At 43.3% G+C, this 17,222-nt stretch overlaps 2 protein-coding genes and 1 long non-coding RNA gene across 5 annotated transcripts in view; 2 read left to right on the top strand and 1 right to left on the bottom strand.

Moving 5' to 3' along the window:
• The first annotated feature begins 1,072 nt into the window (after positions 1 to 1,072).
• Positions 1,073 to 5,135, top strand: hsd17b8 (hydroxysteroid (17-beta) dehydrogenase 8). Of its 2 annotated transcripts, none has more exons than XM_085263094.1 (9): positions 1,073 to 1,156; positions 2,069 to 2,271; positions 2,348 to 2,464; positions 2,684 to 2,779; positions 3,553 to 3,638; positions 3,715 to 3,799; positions 4,059 to 4,101; positions 4,769 to 4,843; positions 4,937 to 5,135. In XM_085263094.1, exons 1-9 carry the CDS (start codon positions 1,111 to 1,113, stop codon positions 4,954 to 4,956), a joined length of 771 nt encoding a protein of 256 aa, XP_085119220.1. In that variant the 5' UTR covers positions 1,073 to 1,110; the 3' UTR covers positions 4,957 to 5,135. The 2 variants fall into 2 exon arrangements, with proteins under 2 accessions (XP_085119220.1, XP_085119221.1); XM_085263095.1 differs by lacking the exon at positions 1,073 to 1,156 and adding an exon at positions 1,533 to 1,666.
• A 2,942-nt stretch (positions 5,136 to 8,077) lies between these two features.
• Positions 8,078 to 17,222, bottom strand: part of col11a2 (collagen, type XI, alpha 2) — a 40,134-nt gene continuing 30,989 nt past the window's right edge. The window contains exons 37-65 of the mRNA XM_085263014.1: positions 17,052 to 17,105; positions 16,593 to 16,646; positions 16,231 to 16,428; positions 16,058 to 16,111; positions 15,665 to 15,772; positions 15,470 to 15,577; positions 15,275 to 15,328; positions 15,095 to 15,148; positions 14,764 to 14,871; positions 14,577 to 14,630; positions 14,422 to 14,475; positions 14,186 to 14,239; positions 14,049 to 14,102; positions 13,827 to 13,934; positions 13,668 to 13,721; positions 13,449 to 13,502; positions 13,185 to 13,238; positions 12,730 to 12,783; positions 12,382 to 12,489; positions 12,201 to 12,254; positions 11,892 to 12,053; positions 11,739 to 11,792; positions 11,595 to 11,630; positions 11,444 to 11,497; positions 11,077 to 11,362; positions 10,823 to 10,932; positions 10,448 to 10,516; positions 10,058 to 10,294; positions 8,078 to 8,583 (exon numbers count right to left, since the gene is read on the bottom strand). Coding sequence (XP_085119140.1) covers positions 8,437 to 8,583; positions 10,058 to 10,294; positions 10,448 to 10,516; positions 10,823 to 10,932; positions 11,077 to 11,362; positions 11,444 to 11,497; positions 11,595 to 11,630; positions 11,739 to 11,792; positions 11,892 to 12,053; positions 12,201 to 12,254; positions 12,382 to 12,489; positions 12,730 to 12,783; positions 13,185 to 13,238; positions 13,449 to 13,502; positions 13,668 to 13,721; positions 13,827 to 13,934; positions 14,049 to 14,102; positions 14,186 to 14,239; positions 14,422 to 14,475; positions 14,577 to 14,630; positions 14,764 to 14,871; positions 15,095 to 15,148; positions 15,275 to 15,328; positions 15,470 to 15,577; positions 15,665 to 15,772; positions 16,058 to 16,111; positions 16,231 to 16,428; positions 16,593 to 16,646; positions 17,052 to 17,105 — 2,649 coding nt within the window. The 3' untranslated portion in view covers positions 8,078 to 8,436. The remainder of the gene's footprint in view (positions 8,584 to 10,057; positions 10,295 to 10,447; positions 10,517 to 10,822; positions 10,933 to 11,076; positions 11,363 to 11,443; positions 11,498 to 11,594; positions 11,631 to 11,738; positions 11,793 to 11,891; positions 12,054 to 12,200; positions 12,255 to 12,381; positions 12,490 to 12,729; positions 12,784 to 13,184; positions 13,239 to 13,448; positions 13,503 to 13,667; positions 13,722 to 13,826; positions 13,935 to 14,048; positions 14,103 to 14,185; positions 14,240 to 14,421; positions 14,476 to 14,576; positions 14,631 to 14,763; positions 14,872 to 15,094; positions 15,149 to 15,274; positions 15,329 to 15,469; positions 15,578 to 15,664; positions 15,773 to 16,057; positions 16,112 to 16,230; positions 16,429 to 16,592; positions 16,647 to 17,051; positions 17,106 to 17,222) is intronic.
• LOC146548710 (uncharacterized) lies at positions 8,448 to 17,182 on the top strand. 2 transcript variants are annotated; one of them, XR_014890509.1, is made up of 6 exons: positions 8,448 to 8,649; positions 10,809 to 10,957; positions 13,451 to 14,497; positions 14,615 to 15,242; positions 15,460 to 15,788; positions 16,050 to 17,182. It is a non-coding gene; the product is annotated as an uncharacterized LOC146548710 (long non-coding RNA). The 2 variants fall into 2 exon arrangements; XR_014890510.1 differs by lacking the exons at positions 8,448 to 8,649; positions 10,809 to 10,957 and adding an exon at positions 11,097 to 12,799.

Raw genomic sequence — 17,222 nt, 5'->3', positions numbered from 1 at the left:
AACTAACTAACTGGGCAATAAAAGACATGAATAAAGTGCAATGTGCAGTAAATGGAACAATTTACATTGATGTTACAGACAGTGAAAAGTAGTGAAGTGAATTTGTTCAATAAGAAGCAAAAAACAAATACATTTGAAAGTGACCGCTACATAGGTGTCAAAAGAACACATTTTTCTTTACTCAAGTAAAAGTATAGATACCTCTGTTTAAAAAGACTCTAGTAAAAGTATTGACTCATGTTTTTACTCAAGTGGAAGTAAAAAGTACAGGCTCCAAAACATACGTAAAGTACAAAAGTATCAAGTAAGGTAAAGTAAAAGTAGAAACAAAAAAGTAGCAAAGTAAAGGACAGATACCCCAAAAGTCTACTACTAAAGTACAGTAACAAAGTATTTCTACTTCGTTTCTTTCCATCTCTGATGCCAACAATAAATCATATTTTAATGCAAAATGTGGTTTAAAGACTCCAGCTCTCTTACTTAAATATTCCCATGTTGTAACGCATGATCAGTGTAAGCGGACTTGTTGATTCCTACTAACGGTGAATGACTCTGTTCCAACTTTACGATCCACTTGCGCGGTTTGCAAGTCACGTGTTTCTGCCTACCGTGGTGGTGACGTGTTTCCGCTTACTGTGGCGCTCCACAGTGGCTGCGCTGGTATTTAAACAGCTGTAAATGACATGTTAGACTATAATCTGTGAAACATGTTATGAAGGAAATTTCTTTGTTAAGAGTGAAATAACAACAAATATAACATAAAAGTGGCCAAAAGTTTGGATTGATTATAATGTAGAAACAATAATCATACAGTCATAAAGTTGCCTAAAAACAGGGCATTTATTTGTTTTGTGTAAATCCTGTTCACTACAGTCTATTTGACATTTTAGGTAAAGACGTTACACATAAAAACATACACAACATTTTTGGTAGACGGTCACTTTTTGGCCCAACACCGGTATCGATTTCAAAATAAAATGCCTGTATTGGCTTTTATTTTTTTACTGATGATGTTGGGTTTTCATTACATTAAACACTGTTTACCTTTTTTCATCGTTTTTTATCGCCGCCTGATGGACAAACCTGAAACTACAACAACAGCAAACTGTCATGGCGGCTGCCACAAGGCTCATCTCAAGGTTGACGCTGGTCACCGGTTAGTTTATGTTTTATTACGGATCCTTCACAGAGAAATAAACCCGACCGTTTCTTTTTGTCTCAGATGTTTTTGCTCCGTTAAACCGGGAGAGGTTTTCTCCGTTATCTCCGCAGCTGAAGGAAACTCGCGCTTCATTAAACTTCTCTGCGAGTTCAGAGGAGCTGTGAAGTTTCAGACTGACGTTCAGACTAAGGAGATTTATTTTGTATCATGTGAAGCTGTTCAAAGTATTCAGCAGCAGCTGATTCATATATAATTAGACGCATCTGTGCAGCTCGGTTATTGTTGCCGTGGAATAAACTGACGACAGGAAAGGATCGTTCATATAGCCCACTCCTTCTTCCGGTCAGTTTCTCTAGCAAATATTCCCAAAGATAACAATACATTATTTTTAATGCACACTAATTAATTATTCAGAGTTTAGGCTGCTTGCAGGTTATAAAGAGATTAAAATTTAGGCTCCAGCTCAACATCTGATGCATAATAAATTTCACCTGTGGAGAAAATGTGAGTTCATATTGTGTTTTAGTGGAGATAATGTTTCTTATTGTAGCTCAGGTTAGTTTCCTGTCATTTGCTCCTCGTGTTCAAGTCATTTGTAGTAAATCGCAACCTTTCATTTTAAAACAGGAAACGCAAACATCAGAAACGTTCATTTCCAGGCAGGCAGCTCCTAAACTATTAAATGTGGATGTTTAATCAGAGCAGGAAGCTTTGAGTGGACCTGAGAGCCCTGCAGTCGTGTTTTCACGACTAACTCTAGTCCAGATGTTTTTGTGGGGACTTTTATTTTTTGTTTTCATTTCAGAAACATCCTGAGCTCCTGACGCCTCAGACAGCAGCGTCTCAGGCTGCTGTTTCCTCCTCTCTGCTCCTGCTCTGACTTCACGCTCCTCTCTTCCCACCCAGGTGGAGGCAGTGGGATCGGGCGGGCGGTGTGCCAGCGTTTGGCCTCTGAGGGCGCCTCCGTGGTGGTCGCCGACATCAGCGAGGAGTCGGCCAATGAGACGCTGGGGAGTCTGCAGAGCGACCTCAGGGGGCAGGTCCACACGGCGGCTGTAGTGGACGTGTCGTCTAAAGAGAGCATCAAGAAGCTGGTAACGAGCGTGCAGGTGAGAACAACGCTCCTGCTGCGCGTTCGTCTTTTCCTCCTCCTCCTTCTTTAACGTAAGCTCGTTCCTCCTGCAGACTCGGTACTTCCAGCCTCCCTCGGTGTGCGTGAACGCAGCCGGCATCACTCAGGACGACTTCCTGCTCAACATGGAGGAGGAGCAGTTTGATAAAGTCATCCAGATCAACCTGAAGGTAGGCGGCGCTGACACCTGGCAGCTTCTCCTCCATCTCACACTGCAGGCCGAGAGACGACTGAACACAGTTTAAAATGATGTGAACAGCAGAACAGTGACGGGCTGTTTATTTGTTTCCTGTTAGTGATTAAATCCACTCGAGCTCACAGGTAAAAATATATTTGAATCTTGTGTTAGATCAGAGTGAAAGGATTCATTTTTCATTGTTCTCTCCCAGGGTTCATTCTTGATCACTCAGGCGGTCGCTCAGGCTCTGGTGGCCTGTGGAGCGCCCAAAGGATCCATCATTACTGTGGGCAGCATCGTGGGAAAGGTGAGATATGAGCAGGCGCGGTTTGGGTCACAGTTTTGTACAGAAACATAAAAAAATGAGTCAAAGTTGGAGATTTTTGTTCTTTAGTTTAATTTAAAGGGAGAAAATAAAATAACAAAAAGAATTAAAGACAGAAAAAAAATCTCATTGGTCATTATTCTGTTTACACACACAGAAGTAAAAAAACACCCGAACATAAACCTGTAGGCAGGCTTTGAGTTTACAGTCTGTATAAACTGCCCTGTTTATGTCTCTGGTTCCAAACCTGCACATTATTAATAAAACTCTGATTTTTTACTCTGAGAATGAAGCTGAGCTGACAGCAGACTGAAGTCTCAGCAGTGACTCGTCCTGCAGCTCCACTCTAGTCGAGATGCAGTCAGTGTCCTGTGAGACGATCGAGTCACGACAGTTTCAGCGTCAGTTTATTTTCCTGCTTGACTTTTCTTTGAGTTTCTTCGCATCTGTTTAAAATTAATTGTATTTACATTTTATTTTTACATCTTAATTGATATATTTGTGTAAATAAAAGCTCCAACTCAGAATTGGATCTTGTGTTTGTGCTGGCTTCAGGTAAAAGTGCAGTGCATGATCCTGCAGATGATGTCTACTGAAGTTTTTGTTGCCTTGAAGTTTTCAAAGTAAAAGATGCATGAAAGATATTGTATTCCTGAAGCAGCTTTAAAAACCACTGCAGGTGTTCCTCTCTCTGCGGGTCCTTTATGGTTTATGTGGCCTTTATCTCATGTCTGTGTTGTGGTTGTTGTTTGCAGGTAGGAAACATCGGTCAGGCTAACTACGCTGCCTCTAAAGCTGGAGTCGAGGGTTTAACAAGGACCGCTGCCAAAGAGCTCAGCAGGTAAAACAAAGTGATGCAGCGACGCGCATGAGCTGACCGGAAACTCACCTGTGTCTCCGCCTCTCTCTCTCTCCAGGTTTGGGATTCGCTGTAACTGCGTGCTGCCAGGGTTCATTACGACTCCAATGACAGATAAAGTGCCAGAGAAGGTTATTAGCAAGGTACAACACGCACGCACGCACACACAGGTGCACACACGCACACAGACATCCACACAGACACACACAAACAGGTACCTGCTGAATGTGACGTGAATTTAGTTTTTTCCTTTTTTTAAAACAATTTCCTGGAGTCTGATCACAGCAGCGAGCTGTTAAACATCATAAAAACTCGTAAAAATATTGTGACTGAAACAAAGCTGCCAACATATTTATTTACTTCCTGCTCCTCAGTGAAGCTGCAGCCATGTTTGTGTTTCAGATCGAGTCCTTGGTGCCTCTGGGAAGGATGGGCGAGCCGGCGGGTCAGTTTCATATCACTGATGCTTTTCACTGTCACTCTTCATCCAGGACATCAGATTCATAGATGTGTCGTTCTGCTCCGGCCACACCGACACCAGCTGCGTTTAAATGAACACAAAGCTGTTGGATGAGTGGGATTTGTCCAAACATCTATATGGAACATGAGAACATCAGTGTTTCTGCATTTTAGAGTCATCAGCCACTTTAACGAGTGTTAAAATAGGACTGTGCTAGAAAACAGGAGTCACACTGAAACTGTGTCACACACGGTGAAACAACCGTTCAAAATACAGACAAAATGCACTTTTTTGCGTTTTTCTCAGAGAATCACGAGAAACAGATCAAACATCTGTTTCTGTTACACTGCTTCATTAGGATGATGCAGTTTCAGAGTTGACACTGTGACACTCACAGCCGGGAAACAATGATTGACGAGTTGAACTTTTTCAAACAAATGTGTTTTTCAATTCTGAAACAAAAGTTTAGAGGGCTCAAAAATGCTGAAACAAATAATGCATTTTAAAAAATGCATAATTTCAGCCCAGCTCTCTGACAGCTGTAACTCAGAAAATGTTGGTGGCATGAAGGTGAACGTTTGCATGGCCTCATAAAACAAACTAAAGTTAATTTATTAAAAAGATCAGCTGATGGGCTCTTTGTGTCCTCCAGAGGTCGCTGATGTCTGCGCCTTCCTCGCCTCGGACGACTCTCAGTACATCACCGGAGCCAGCATCGAAGTGACAGGTGCAGTTTCTCTATAAACTTTTCATTTCACATGACAAATGTTTTCAGTTTAACGAGAATACCAACACATCAGGACTCGTCTTTCTTTGTCAGGCGGACTTTTCATGGGTTAAATCAGCCGTCCGGCGAGCGCCCGACTGAAGACTGTGAGACTAGTTTCTACGTAATTATTATTTTTTGACTTGATTTTGATTGCGTGAATGTTTTTGTAATTTTGATGTGAACCTGTCACACGTTGTCTTAATAAACACTAGAATGTAATGTTGAATCTGAATGAAGCTTTAAAAAAGTTTTAACATGTTTGTGTGTTTTTGGGGCACAGCTGGGATTTGAACCAGATGCTTTTGAGTTACAGGCACGTTTTATATTTTAGTGTCTCCACACCATCATCACCACCAGAGCCTCCTCAGGCTTCCTGTCTTCTCTGAGAAGGTTTACATAATAACTCTGGCTTTAAAAACATTGTTGGAGGTCAAAGGTCAGCACACACAGTTTGAACCTGAAGGCTGAGCGTCCTCAGATGTTGCAGGTGTTTAACTCTGAGCTGCGAGCTGAGGTGCTGGCAGGCCTTTCAGGGCTGTTTGTTTCATAATCGGAAGCATCTTTGCTCCATCTGTGCTGCAGTTTTTCTGTCTTTTATTGTTGAAACCACAGCAGTTTCCACTTTGAGTCGTCTTCAGCAGATGCTGTTTCTCAGCTAAACATGTGAGTTTGGAAACAGGACCCATAATCTCAAAGACGACGTAGCAGCACATTACATCCCCCTCTGAGTGACACAGCTGGGCTTGACTTGGTTTTAGAAGTTTAAATACAGCTGCTGAGAGGAGGAGAAAACAATAACGATGCCAAAATCTGTCTGCAAAACACTCGAGCAAAGAAAAACTGAGGTTTCTGTTTTTGTCTTTATAAAAAGTGAAGCTAGCAGCTCTCCAACAGCCTGTCTTTTACTCACAAACGCATAAAATGTCTGAAAGCATTTTGAAATAATTACTTGCAGAGAACAAAGTTACGCTAACGAGGTTAACGAGTTAATCCCAGTTCTTTAAAAGTCTGTGACTAGTGATGAAACCGAACTGATGCTGATCTAGAGGAAAACAGGGGCATAATTTCAGAATGGCCACAAGATGTCGCTGTTTCACCTTCTAGTAACAAATAGAAACAGCAATCACTAAAGTAGACCATAATAAATATTTAATGGAGAGCACATAAATAATTTGAAGTTAAGGATATTTTGTTATATTACCAAGAAATAAATTAATATTGTCACCAATGCAGATTATGCTACTAAGGATTTGGGGAAAATACATTAAAGTAAGTCAAAAAACAAAACATGAAGCTGATCCAGAAGATAAATTAATTAAAAAACGCACAGAAATAAAAACATAATTACCAAGAAAACCTGTAGAGCTCTTTAAACTGCTAAATAATAAAGCATTTAAAATACATTATTAATAGACATCGTTCCCTATGTTGTTGCCTATGAACAAGTACTTTGACAAATAGCGACACCTTGTGGCCCTGTGTAGTAAAATCATGACAGCAGTTTGGAAGAAAAACAAGAGTCAAGCAGCTCTTTTTAAAAAGATTATATATTACAGAAACAAGAATTTAAAAAAATTACTTACAGACATTATAAAATACTTTTTTCTTTTTTCAGCACCATATTTTTATGTTGAAACGGCTTCAACACAATAAAAACAAACAAATAGTTGAGGTCATTCTCTCTGGAGGAGGGCAGATTTTTTTGGTTTTGGCTTTTTCGGTCATCCATCCTCCGGTTTCCTGCTATATATATTTAAAAAAGCACAAACAAATAAAACCAGAACCCCAGAATTAAATCGCCCCATCATTTTTCACTTTCCATCCCACGGAGGCAGACGACCTTCGCCCCCCTGCCTCTCTCACAGCCTCTCTCTCCCCCGTGGTGGTTCAGTATCTTTACCATCACAGCTCAGATCGATGCAGACTTTAAGTAAAAAGTTGTTCCGCGATTGCAAACCTGCAAAAGCCAACAAGTGAAACAGCAGCAAGGACAGGGACGTGACAGAGGTGGAGAGTCACCGTTTAATCATTACAGTGGAAGCAGGATGTAACAGCACAGTACAGTCGATGCAAACACTAAGACGGGATCTTACAGTAACGTGTGGCCACAGATTCTTATTTTTATTCCGTACAAAAGGAGTTTGAACAGGGCGGAGCACCGCGGTGAGTTTGACCTTCAAGTGTCAGCTGCAGGAAATAAATACAAACCACATGTGACTGAAATATTGGTTGGTTCTTGTTTTTTTAATCTCAAAGCACCCTGTTAGTTTTAAATAAATACAATAGAATATCACTATTTCTGTACAAATGGTATGTAATGCACATCTTCCCCAGGTACAAGCTTCATGAATTAGAAGAGACTACAGGAAGGAGTCGGAGTGGACACTACACCTTTGACACGTTTGTGTAATTAGCACCTTACCACACAGGTCAGTAAAAGCGTGCATTTTTATTTGCTGCTGCAGGAAAAACAGGAGGAATCTCTGAAGCTCAGACATGTTTAAACACTGATGGAAAACAACAAAGAGTCCAGACTCAGCAAACACCGGAGCGGCGTGGTGTTAGCGGCCTCGGTGAGGAGTGATTTAAAGAATCGGGTCTTTAAAAAAAGGCACCAGCAGCATGCAAATACAACAGCACTGCATTTAGCACAGTTTACAAAATGAATGGCTTTGATTTCACTGATCACACGTCTCTCCTGCCTCGTGCATGCATCACATCGGCTCAGCGCGGTCTCGCTCCTCTCGGGTGGAGGAGGGATTGTCCTGCACCTCGCCACACGTTAACCTCGGTGCTCAGTTCCCTGTGTTTCTGCCGGTGTCGTTAATTCTTTGGTTCCTTAAAGTGTAAAAAGATCTGAATGTTACTCTGTAAACAGCATGGCTGAAGAGTCGCCCCTGATGACCTCACAAAGAGCCTCATCTACAGCTCAGGGGAACGTTTCTGACCTCTGGCTGTTCTTTTATGGTCACGTTTGTCTCCTGTTTTGCTTTCATGTGATTTTAACTGCATCACAGATAAAGGCGGCTGCACGGGAGCCTCTCACAGCCTGAACGACCGTCAGTCATGCTGCCTGCAGAGTGAATGTAGATTAGAGAAGTGGGAATGAGTGTGACCCGTTTCTGGGAGGAGATGTTGGATGGGGAGGTAGAGGGGCATCAGACCTCAGGTTGCCGGCTCGCTCTCAGGTCGGTGACGTTAAAGAAAACACTGTTTTATGTTGAAGAACGCTCCCTCCTGGCTTTATCTTCGTCTCGCGCGGCGGGTCGAAGGTCTCCTCTCCGCGAGTTTTTCAGATTTCTCTCCTCTTTTTTTTTTGTTTTTGTGACGTCCATTAACTGTTGGGAGGATGTTGGTTTCCCCGGGCACGCACTTTACTGTGAGCGCGTGTTTGTCTCACAACAACTGCATGTATATGTAAGTGTGTGTGTGTGTGTGTTTTATATCATTTACAAATTAATTTACAAATTACTGGGCATGAATGTTTTTTTCATATATAAGTGTGTCTCTAAGTGTGTGTGTGTTTGCATGTATTGTGTGTGTTTGTGTTCTTAGGCTTGGAAACAAACAGGTCCCACTTCAAAACCAAACTGCTGGTTTTTCTCCCCAAAGTCTGACACCTTGATATCCCGCAGAGGAAGATGCTCCAGCTGTGGCGTGCTGATCTCCAGGACCGTCCTGTCGAAGCCCTTACGATACTGAGGAGAGACACAGAGACACGCACGTCAGGAAACCACAAAATGAAAAAGGTTTATAAAGTCTGTGTAAGTTGGCACATTAGGCTGAAGTTAGAGCAGACGTGGTTCTTCTCCTTATGTAAAACAAACTCTCCCGTTGTACCCGCTCAAAAACAAACAGCTAAACACTTCATAAAATCCTCTAAATGTTCCTCTTGTGTTTTGCAGCTACATGTGAAACCGTTTGTCATCATAGTGTAATTAGTGATCGTTCTCAAATTTAAATCAACCCCAAAGATCCCATAAAATGAAAAACTGTCTGTTATTGATGAGGAACGTGACACAGTGTGCGGCTAAACTCTCGTGCTTTCTCCAACAGCTCAGTCACACGACTAAAACTCCAACCTCTTTGTGACAATAAGTAAAAAAGCGGCTGCTCTCAACTTATGAGTGAATGTTTTTGATCTCAAAGCGACCGCCTGGTGTAAGGCGAACTGTCTCCAACCAATCACAGTCCAACTTAGACCGACTGCAGTCACTCTCAGACAGATTGGTGAAGGTTTGCCAATAATTTTTGTTCATCTACAAACACAATTTGCCCAGATTCTGCAATTAACCTGAGTCAGTCTGCATCGATGAGCACAGCTCGTCTGTTTTGTGTTTCTTTGCAAACAGCAGACTCGACTTATCTGGTTGCATTTCTGGTTTAAACTATGCAAAAGTCTCGAGTCTGCTCTTATTTCTTCATGTTTGTCTCGTTGGAGTCAGACTATCTTTACATTTTTTAAGTGGTCAAAGTTTTTCTTTGCACATCGTCTACTTTTTCATTACTTTCAGTTCATCCTTGTACCTGAGCATTTTCAGAGGGAACAGGTCAGAGTTCATAGATCGGTGTTAAACCAGTTAAACATTCAATCGAGAATAAAAAAGGCACCTGACTCAGCATGAATCAGTGTTCTGTCTACAGAAAACAGACAACTCTAAGCAGTTTGTTCCATTTCTTTGGCTGAATCTATGAAAAATTAAAAAAATGACACACTTTAACAGACAGAAAATCGTATTTTGTGATTCCCAAAGAGCGACTAGTTGAAAACATATCTCAGCATGCTGTGCAGTGTGTCCTTAAAAAATCTGAGGAAACTGGACAAGATCAAAGTAGTGGTGATAGTCCTAAAAAAACTATAGCAGCACCAAAGTTGCACAGAAGTTTTCAACTGACTGTGAGTTGTCGTAGACCTGCTCTCTGTCTGCAAAGCAACCATTTCCAAGGTAATGAGAGCGCAATCATCTAAAAACACTGTTTTGTCTAATGTGACTGCAACATCACAGAAAAAGAGGCAGCTTAATTTACTAGGACTGGATGAGGGTCAGACTAACTCTGGTCCATCATACATGGTTACGATGGTCCAGAGGAAAGATGTGACAGCTCCTCATCACCTTCAGTGACACGGAGCCTTTAACAGGTCTGGATGTAGTTTTGTGTGTGTGAACTCACAGAGCAGCCATCGATCAAGGCTTTGATGTACGGGTTGGTCTCATAGCTCAGCTCCTCGTCGTTGGCACCCAGGAAGTGCAGCGCCCTTTGGTAGTTGTTCTCGGCGCTTTGGTCGGCCCAGGCCACGGAGCGGTGGCAGTGGTAGGTGAGGTTCTGACGGGCCTGGACGCTCAAGAGGCGCAGGAAGCCCAGCTGGACCACGCCCACGGGATCACCGTTGGAGTCGACGTAGGAGAACTGGGAGGAGGATGAGAAAGGAGAGGAGAGGATTTAATGATAAGACAACAAGCAGCAAGGAGGAAAAGTGTAAGATGAGTGTAAGGATGCAAACAAACGAGGGAAAGAAGGTTAAACAGGTCAAGAACTAAACTATTAAACTTAATTACTAACCTTACTACCAGTGGAAAACTGACTGTACCACGATCCTGGAGTCTCTTTGTCCCAGGAGCTCATCTCCACCTGTGACCACAATGATCCACGTCACACATTGTAGTTAAAGTTTCATTTAAACTCTGTTTTCACATAGACAGATAAAAACACCTTTTTTTAAACCTGGGTGGCAAATTTCCTCAACATTACTGCTCTCACATCTTAGTTTTGTTATAAATGTTAAATAATTTTTTTTTCTTAGATAAAATGAGAAAATAGAAACCACCACAAACGCTTCGGGAACCCAAACATGTTGATTTAACCAAATTATTATTAGTTTAGTTAATAATAATGTTTTTTGACACAGTTGTTGTTTTTGCAGATTGCTGGACTGACCGTGTTGACGTCCTTGCTCGGGTACAAACACGTCTCTCCAGCACTAAAGTTACAGAAGACCTTGAAGGAGTCTCTGGAGCAGCCCTGATTGGGGTCGATCCAGTACTCTCCTGCAGGGGGCGACAGAGAAAAGAGGTGGGAAAATGTAAAAGTCTGACTCTTAAAGATGTTCATTCATCATCGTCCTGGTACTGATATAAGTGCCAGGATCAGCTGCCAGGTTTGTTTTGGGTTTTGTGGTTTGTTTCCGTTACCGTCTTTGAGGTCGGGCTGGCTGAGGTTCAGGTCCTGGCAGGTGCGCGCGGGGCTGTCCTGAGTGCCCATAGGGAAACGCATCGTCTCGATCTCTTGACGGAGGGAGTTGAGAGAGCCAAAGATCTCCTCCATGCCTTCGCTGCCCATCAGGAACTCTGTGCCGGCGGTGTCAGATGCCGGCATGTCAGGGTCAAACTCCGGCGCCAGCTGGCTGGCATCGATGGAGCGTTTGGACTTGGGACTCCTCTGGATGGGCAGCGGCTGAATGACCTCACCAGGTGGGCCCTGGGAAGCAAGTTTACATCATTAACTGCAGTTCAGAGAGCACACGGAGAAGATTTAAATGAAGAAAGGTGGAGTACTAACAGGAGGTCCAGGAGGTCCTTGTACTCCTTTTTCTCCCTTTGGTCCAGCTCCTCCCTAAATCCAGCAGGAAAAGGAAAGAAGCATTACATCATCACATCGATTCATCTTTGAATTTTACTGACACTGCACTCATGTTAGCGTGGTTACTCACAGATGAACCCTTAGCTCCTTTGATACCTTGAGGACCCTGGAAAAGATGTCAGACTTTAATAAAACGGCTTCAATGACAGGTTTGAGGAGCAGGAGGAGGAAGAATGACGTCATGTTCCTGAAATAAAACAGCACAAATACTTACAGGAAGACCAGGAGGACCAGCAGGGCCGAGGGGTCCGGTGCCTCCAGGAAGTCCCTGTGTTACAAGACATGAGAATCATTTCCATAAAAAAGAGTCAAATAAAATAAAGGTTTCACTGCCTGCTCTTCATCGTGTGACAGAGGTCAAACTTACGGTCTCTCCTTTGGGTCCAGAGGATCCCTGAGGCCCAGGAAGGCCTCGGTCTCCCTTCTCTCCCTGCTCTCCCGGAGGTCCGATGAGACCGATAAGACCTTGGTGACCCTTCTCTCCCTTGGCTCCGGGGTCTCCACGCAGGCCGGGCAAACCAGGCGGTCCCTGCAGGAGGAGAAGCAGAGAAAAGAAAAGAAGAGGACGAAAGCAGGAGGACAGACGAGAAGAGGAAAGATGGAGGATTAAAGAAGGCAGCAGGAGCAAAGTGCAGCGTGACGGAGCATCAAGTGCAAACTTTGTGTTTGCTCTTACCAAAGGTCCAGGCGGTCCTTTCTCTCCAGCAGCTCCTGGTAATCCTTGTCCACCCTGAAACACAATTATTAACACACTTAGTGAGTGAACAGCAACACATCAAACAACAAGTGTCACACACAGTGAATTTGTTTAGTTGCTGTTTGAATAAACCCAAAAATGACTGATACACTGAACTGACCACTGATCCTGGGAGTCCTCGAAGACCTTCGGTTCCTGGTTTTCCTGGTTGACCCTGAGGGCCGACAGGACCCGTCTTTCCTGGGGGACCGACTGCACCTGGATCTCCCTGTGAAGGGTGACGCCAAAGAAACGCGATTCAAAGATTCCTTCTTTGCATCAGTAAAAGTTATGCATCACAAAAATAAGATTGATAAGAATCTGAGAAAAACAGAGTTAATCATTTATTGTAGAATCATTATTAGAAATAAAGGGTCAGTAATCAGATGTAAACATAGTTTTGTCTTATCATCTGAGAGCTTTTACTCACTGTGATCTGTGCAGATCATTTAGTAACTGAAGGACTCACCTTGGTTCCCTTCTCTCCCTGACGTCCCTCTGCTCCTCTTGCACCAGCAGGACCCTGACATGTAAATGAGGTAACAGTGCATCAGTGAACATAAGTGATAAAACACTGTATTCCTTCAAAGTTAATAAGCTTTCACTAAATCATAGGAATGAATTGTATTTTAAATAGAGGCCATTTAAATACGACTGCAGGAAAGAAACAGAATAAATGTTTGATGGTGTCCAGGATGCTGCGGTCAGGTTGGGTGTTTGGGTGATGATACTCTAAACATGACTGGTCAGTAAACACAACCTTATATGCTCAGGTAAATAAAAGGTCAAACTGCAAAACTCTGTGATTGTTTTCACCCTTTTTCAAAAGCTGGAAGCATTAAAAAAAATATTGGCTGCATGAAAAACTTGTTACTTAAGTGATCTTTCACAGCAGCAGGTTGCCATCAGACTGAGTGATCTTACCCTCTTTCCTGGGGGTCCAGGAGGTCCGTTCTCACCAGGAGGTCCGGGCGTGCCCTGCGATAGGAGGCAGAATGAAAAGATTGATCCCTTGAAAAATTATGAAACTTGTCTGTTTTGGATATTTACTAAAACAATATATGAAAGTAATGAGAAAGTGGCCACTTTCATGAGTATTTTATAAGTTTTTACTATTTCTTTTCCATATGGGTGAGGAGCTGGATCATTTCTAATCCTTCATTTCTGCATCTCTGCTTTTTTACTCACAGGTTCTCCTGCTTCTCCGTCCTCTCCTCTCTCTCCCTTGGCACCATCCTGGCCCTAAAAACAAAGACGATGATGTCAGAGGTTTTCTTTGGGTTGTTCGGTTCAGCACGAAGCTCAAACGTGCAGTGAAGAGGCTGAACTGAACTGTCGGCAGCTGTGGAGCCACATTTAACATCTCTGCAAATAAATAAACGTGAATCATTCAAAAACGACACTTACTCTGGGTCCAACCTCACCAGGGGGGCCGGGATCACCAGGGAAACCAACAGGACCCTGAAATTAATACAAAAAGATCAATGATTAAACACAGTAAAGAGATCGGTGCTCACTGATCTGTGCGGCAGTCTGTGTATGTTCTGGTGTGTCCGGTTCTCATACTGGGTTTCCTTTGGGCCCGTCGTCTCCTGGTCCTCCTCGTCCTCCGGCAGGTCCAGCAGTTCCAGGTTGGCCCGCCTCTCCCTTCTCTCCGCGCTCTCCACGAGGACCCTGTCCACAGAAGTACAGACCTCTTTGTTTGCTCATGGATGATATTTAGATATCAGCAACAGCATGACCTCCTGATGCATCGGCTCAAAAAAGCATTAAGATCACATCGCTCACCTTCTTTCCAGCCTCTCCTACGATTCCAGGTGGTCCAGCCTCACCGGGCTCTCCCTGTGGAACAAATATCACATATTTTAATCCAGTTTTTCTGTTTTTGGACACAAAGCTGTAAAAATATTCCTTCAGTACTGCACCTTCTCTCCAACAGCCCCAGGATTACCAATACCACCAGGAGGACCTTGAGGACCCTGAAAACAGACAAAAACTGATCAAATAATTTCCATCAACAGTTACTCGGAGGAAAAAGTATCAGATAATCTACTTTAATTAATGCTGAACATGAGTTTCATGAGAATTTAATCTGCTAAAATTAACTTGATAGAAAAGGAGCGAGTTTCACAGAGGTTCAGTAAAAGCTCCAAACACTCACGTCAGCTCCGCTGGGTCCAGCAGGGCCACGGGGTCCTGGAGGGCCTGGAGGACCCTGGAAACATAAAGAGGATTTGGTTATTATCATCATGTTATTTATTTTGTTGCATACGTCATTACCAGTTATTACAATATTCATGTGTTTGTGAAACTCACCATAGGTCCAACATCTCCCGTCTCTCCTTTCTCCCCAGATGGTCCTGGCAGTCCCTGCAGAGCAAAGGTCAAAGTTCTGGATTAGGAGCTTTGCACAAGAGCGATGCTCGAACTGCACGAGTATTTACATCAAATCCAACGTAAAGAAAGGAAGTGTTGCTGTTTTTTGACATTTTAAGGTTTTTACCTGGAGTCCGATGGGACCTGGGGCTCCTGGGAAGCCTCGGGTTCCCTCGTCACCTTTAGCTCCGAAAGGACCCTGCTGCCCCCTCGGTCCAAGATCTCCATCAGCACCCTGCACCACAGAAGAAGAAGAACAAGGACAAAAGCAGGACATAAGAACAGTTAATGTGCTGTTCTCCTGACTGGATGGATCTAAACTAAAATCTGGAAAAATCTTGTATATTCATCACATAACTACATTTTCATTTTAACAAGACCTTTATCAAATCTGTAAAGTAAAAACTGCAGCTATCATCAAATGCATGCACTTGAAATAAAAAAGAGTTTCTACTCACAGCTGGACCAGGCTGACCTACAGGACCGAGCGGCCCGGGTGGACCAGGAGGACCCTGCAAATAACCAGAAACAAGCACATGAACACAGAGAAACAACAATCATTAGGGGAGAAACAGCATTATTAGATCCTGATCGTTACCATCAGAGGTAAATATTAACCCCTGATTTAAGTCACTCACATGCTCTCCTTTGGCTCCTTTGGCACCCTTCTGCCCAGGCTCTCCAACCTCACCCTGAAACAATAAATAAAATTCATTTTATTTTACGCTCTGAGCTATTTTGACTCTTGACACCTTCTGAGGTGAAACATTCACCCTGCAGCTTTCCAAGAATCTTAAGCTAAGATGTGATCTCTGTTACTTAGAGTTACTGGCCTTGTCTCCGTCCTCGCCAGGAACTCCAGCTGTTCCAGCAGGGCCGGGCAGACCCACAGGACCCTGCACTCCGTCCCGACCTGCTGGGCCAATGGGCCCTTTCTCACCCTGAGCAGGAGAAAGAGAGAAATCAATAATTGATTTTCATCATTAGCTGGACAGACTAAATTTGATTAACACATCCGGAAGACTCACAGGGACTCCCTTCTCTCCAGCTGGTCCAGGTGGGCCCTGAGGGCCTGGTCTGCCAGGAGGTCCGATGGGTCCAGCAGTACCAGCTGGTCCCCGCTCACCAGGAGACCCCTAAGAAATACATGAGGTCAGCACCAACCACAGCAGGTTTTCATTAAGTGAATAATTCATTCTTAAGTTGGAAGAATGAGTAACAGATTTTAAAAGTTTTTAAAAGATTTCTATCTCCTAGTGAGAGACTTGAAAAATTAAACAAATACAATGATGGTTAACATCCAAACTCAGAGTACGCGCTGTTCTCCTCACTTAACTGAAAGATCCAGACTTGCATCCATTATTTCTGAACTATGAACATTTCTTTAAATGAGTTGTTTTTTAATATGAACAGAAACCTACAGCAGGTCCAGGAGGTCCAGCAGGTCCTTCGCCTCCCTTCAGTCCTCCACCACCCTGGAAGAAATGACCATGCAGGAATAATCAGGACTCTTATTCTAATGACTGAGATAAGAAATGTTTCTTAAACACCTGGATCCTGGCTTGATGACATATGCTGGATCATTTATACTCACAGGGGTTCCAGGAAGTCCTCTCTCTCCTGGGAAGCCTCTCAGTCCTGGAGGACCATCTTTTCCAGGCCGTCCTGTGGGTCCAGGGTCCCCCTTGGTGCCCTCTTTCCCTGAGGGACCAGGAAGCCCCTGCTCACCAGGTGGACCTAGAGGTCCGGGATGGCCACGCTCGCCCATGGGGCCGGTCTCTCCTGATGGGCCCTGGAAGATGGACATGGAGAGGGTTGAGAGAAGAAGAAAGCAATGATGGAAGGAAGAATGCAAAGCAGCAGGGTGTGAATATGGAGAAGTGAAGTGTGTAAGTTGGCTCGTGATGTGATTTACTGTAGCAGTAACAGTATGTGCACCACGATGAATGAACTCACCTGAGGTCCAACAACTCCAGGAGGCCCAGGTGGACCCATTTTACCTTGGAAACCCTGCAAGACACAAACTCAGTTAACAGTTTATCTAGAAAACACAGACGCTCAGATCTGAAAGGCAAAGACGTGTCCTCTGATAACCATCATCACAGTCTGTGACTGAGATGAAGAAAAATCTGCTGTGATGACTTTTTTGTTTATTTGACACAAAACACAAATAATTCTTCTCCATAAATACAGATTCAAGCATCTCTGTGCATTAAATTTCACAGATCACTACTTCAGACAGACAGAAGACAGCAAAGCTGGGAGGAAGACATGCAGTCAGTGGTCTGGATTAAAACCCACATCTATGGATTAAGGCCTATGGGCCACCTGCTCCACTCAGTGAGCTCAGGTGGAGGCACCTCTAAGAAAGAAAAATAAATAAATGAATTAATAAAAAATACAAATTTAACTTACAACTTCTCCTCTCTGTCCGGGATGTCCTGGCAGGCCATCCTTTCCTGGTGGTCCCTGTAATAAAACAATAAACCAATTTTATCAAACTGTACAAAGTACCTCAGTTTTTTTATTAATAGCTCAGTGATATCACCCTGAATTTGTATCATTACTAAAATCAGTCTGTGAGGA

The sequence above is a fragment of the Mchenga conophoros genome, linkage group LG22, assembly GCF_057382185.1.
Source record: "Mchenga conophoros isolate Kocher_MC1m ecotype Shallow Benthic linkage group LG22, M_conophoros_male_GT1.1, whole genome shotgun sequence".
In the NCBI taxonomy this organism is placed as follows: Eukaryota; Metazoa; Chordata; class Actinopteri; order Cichliformes; family Cichlidae; genus Mchenga; species Mchenga conophoros.
Note: the sequence above shows the minus strand (reverse complement) of the source record. Positions and strands in the feature narration are given on the sequence as shown.

What these genes read in the sequence shown, in the direction of transcription:
- hsd17b8 (XM_085263094.1), top strand. Translation starts at nt 1,111, where the DNA reads ATGGCGGCTGCCACAAGGCTCATCTCAAGGTTGACGCTGGTCACCG. An exon ending in AGCTGGTAACGAGCGTGCAG is followed by an intron (nt 2,272 to 2,347) that starts GTGAGAACAACG and finishes TTCCTCCTGCAG; the next exon opens with ACTCGGTACTTCCAGCCTCC. An exon ending in TGGGCAGCATCGTGGGAAAG is followed by an intron (nt 2,780 to 3,552) that starts GTGAGATATGAG and finishes TGTTGTTTGCAG; the next exon opens with GTAGGAAACATCGGTCAGGC.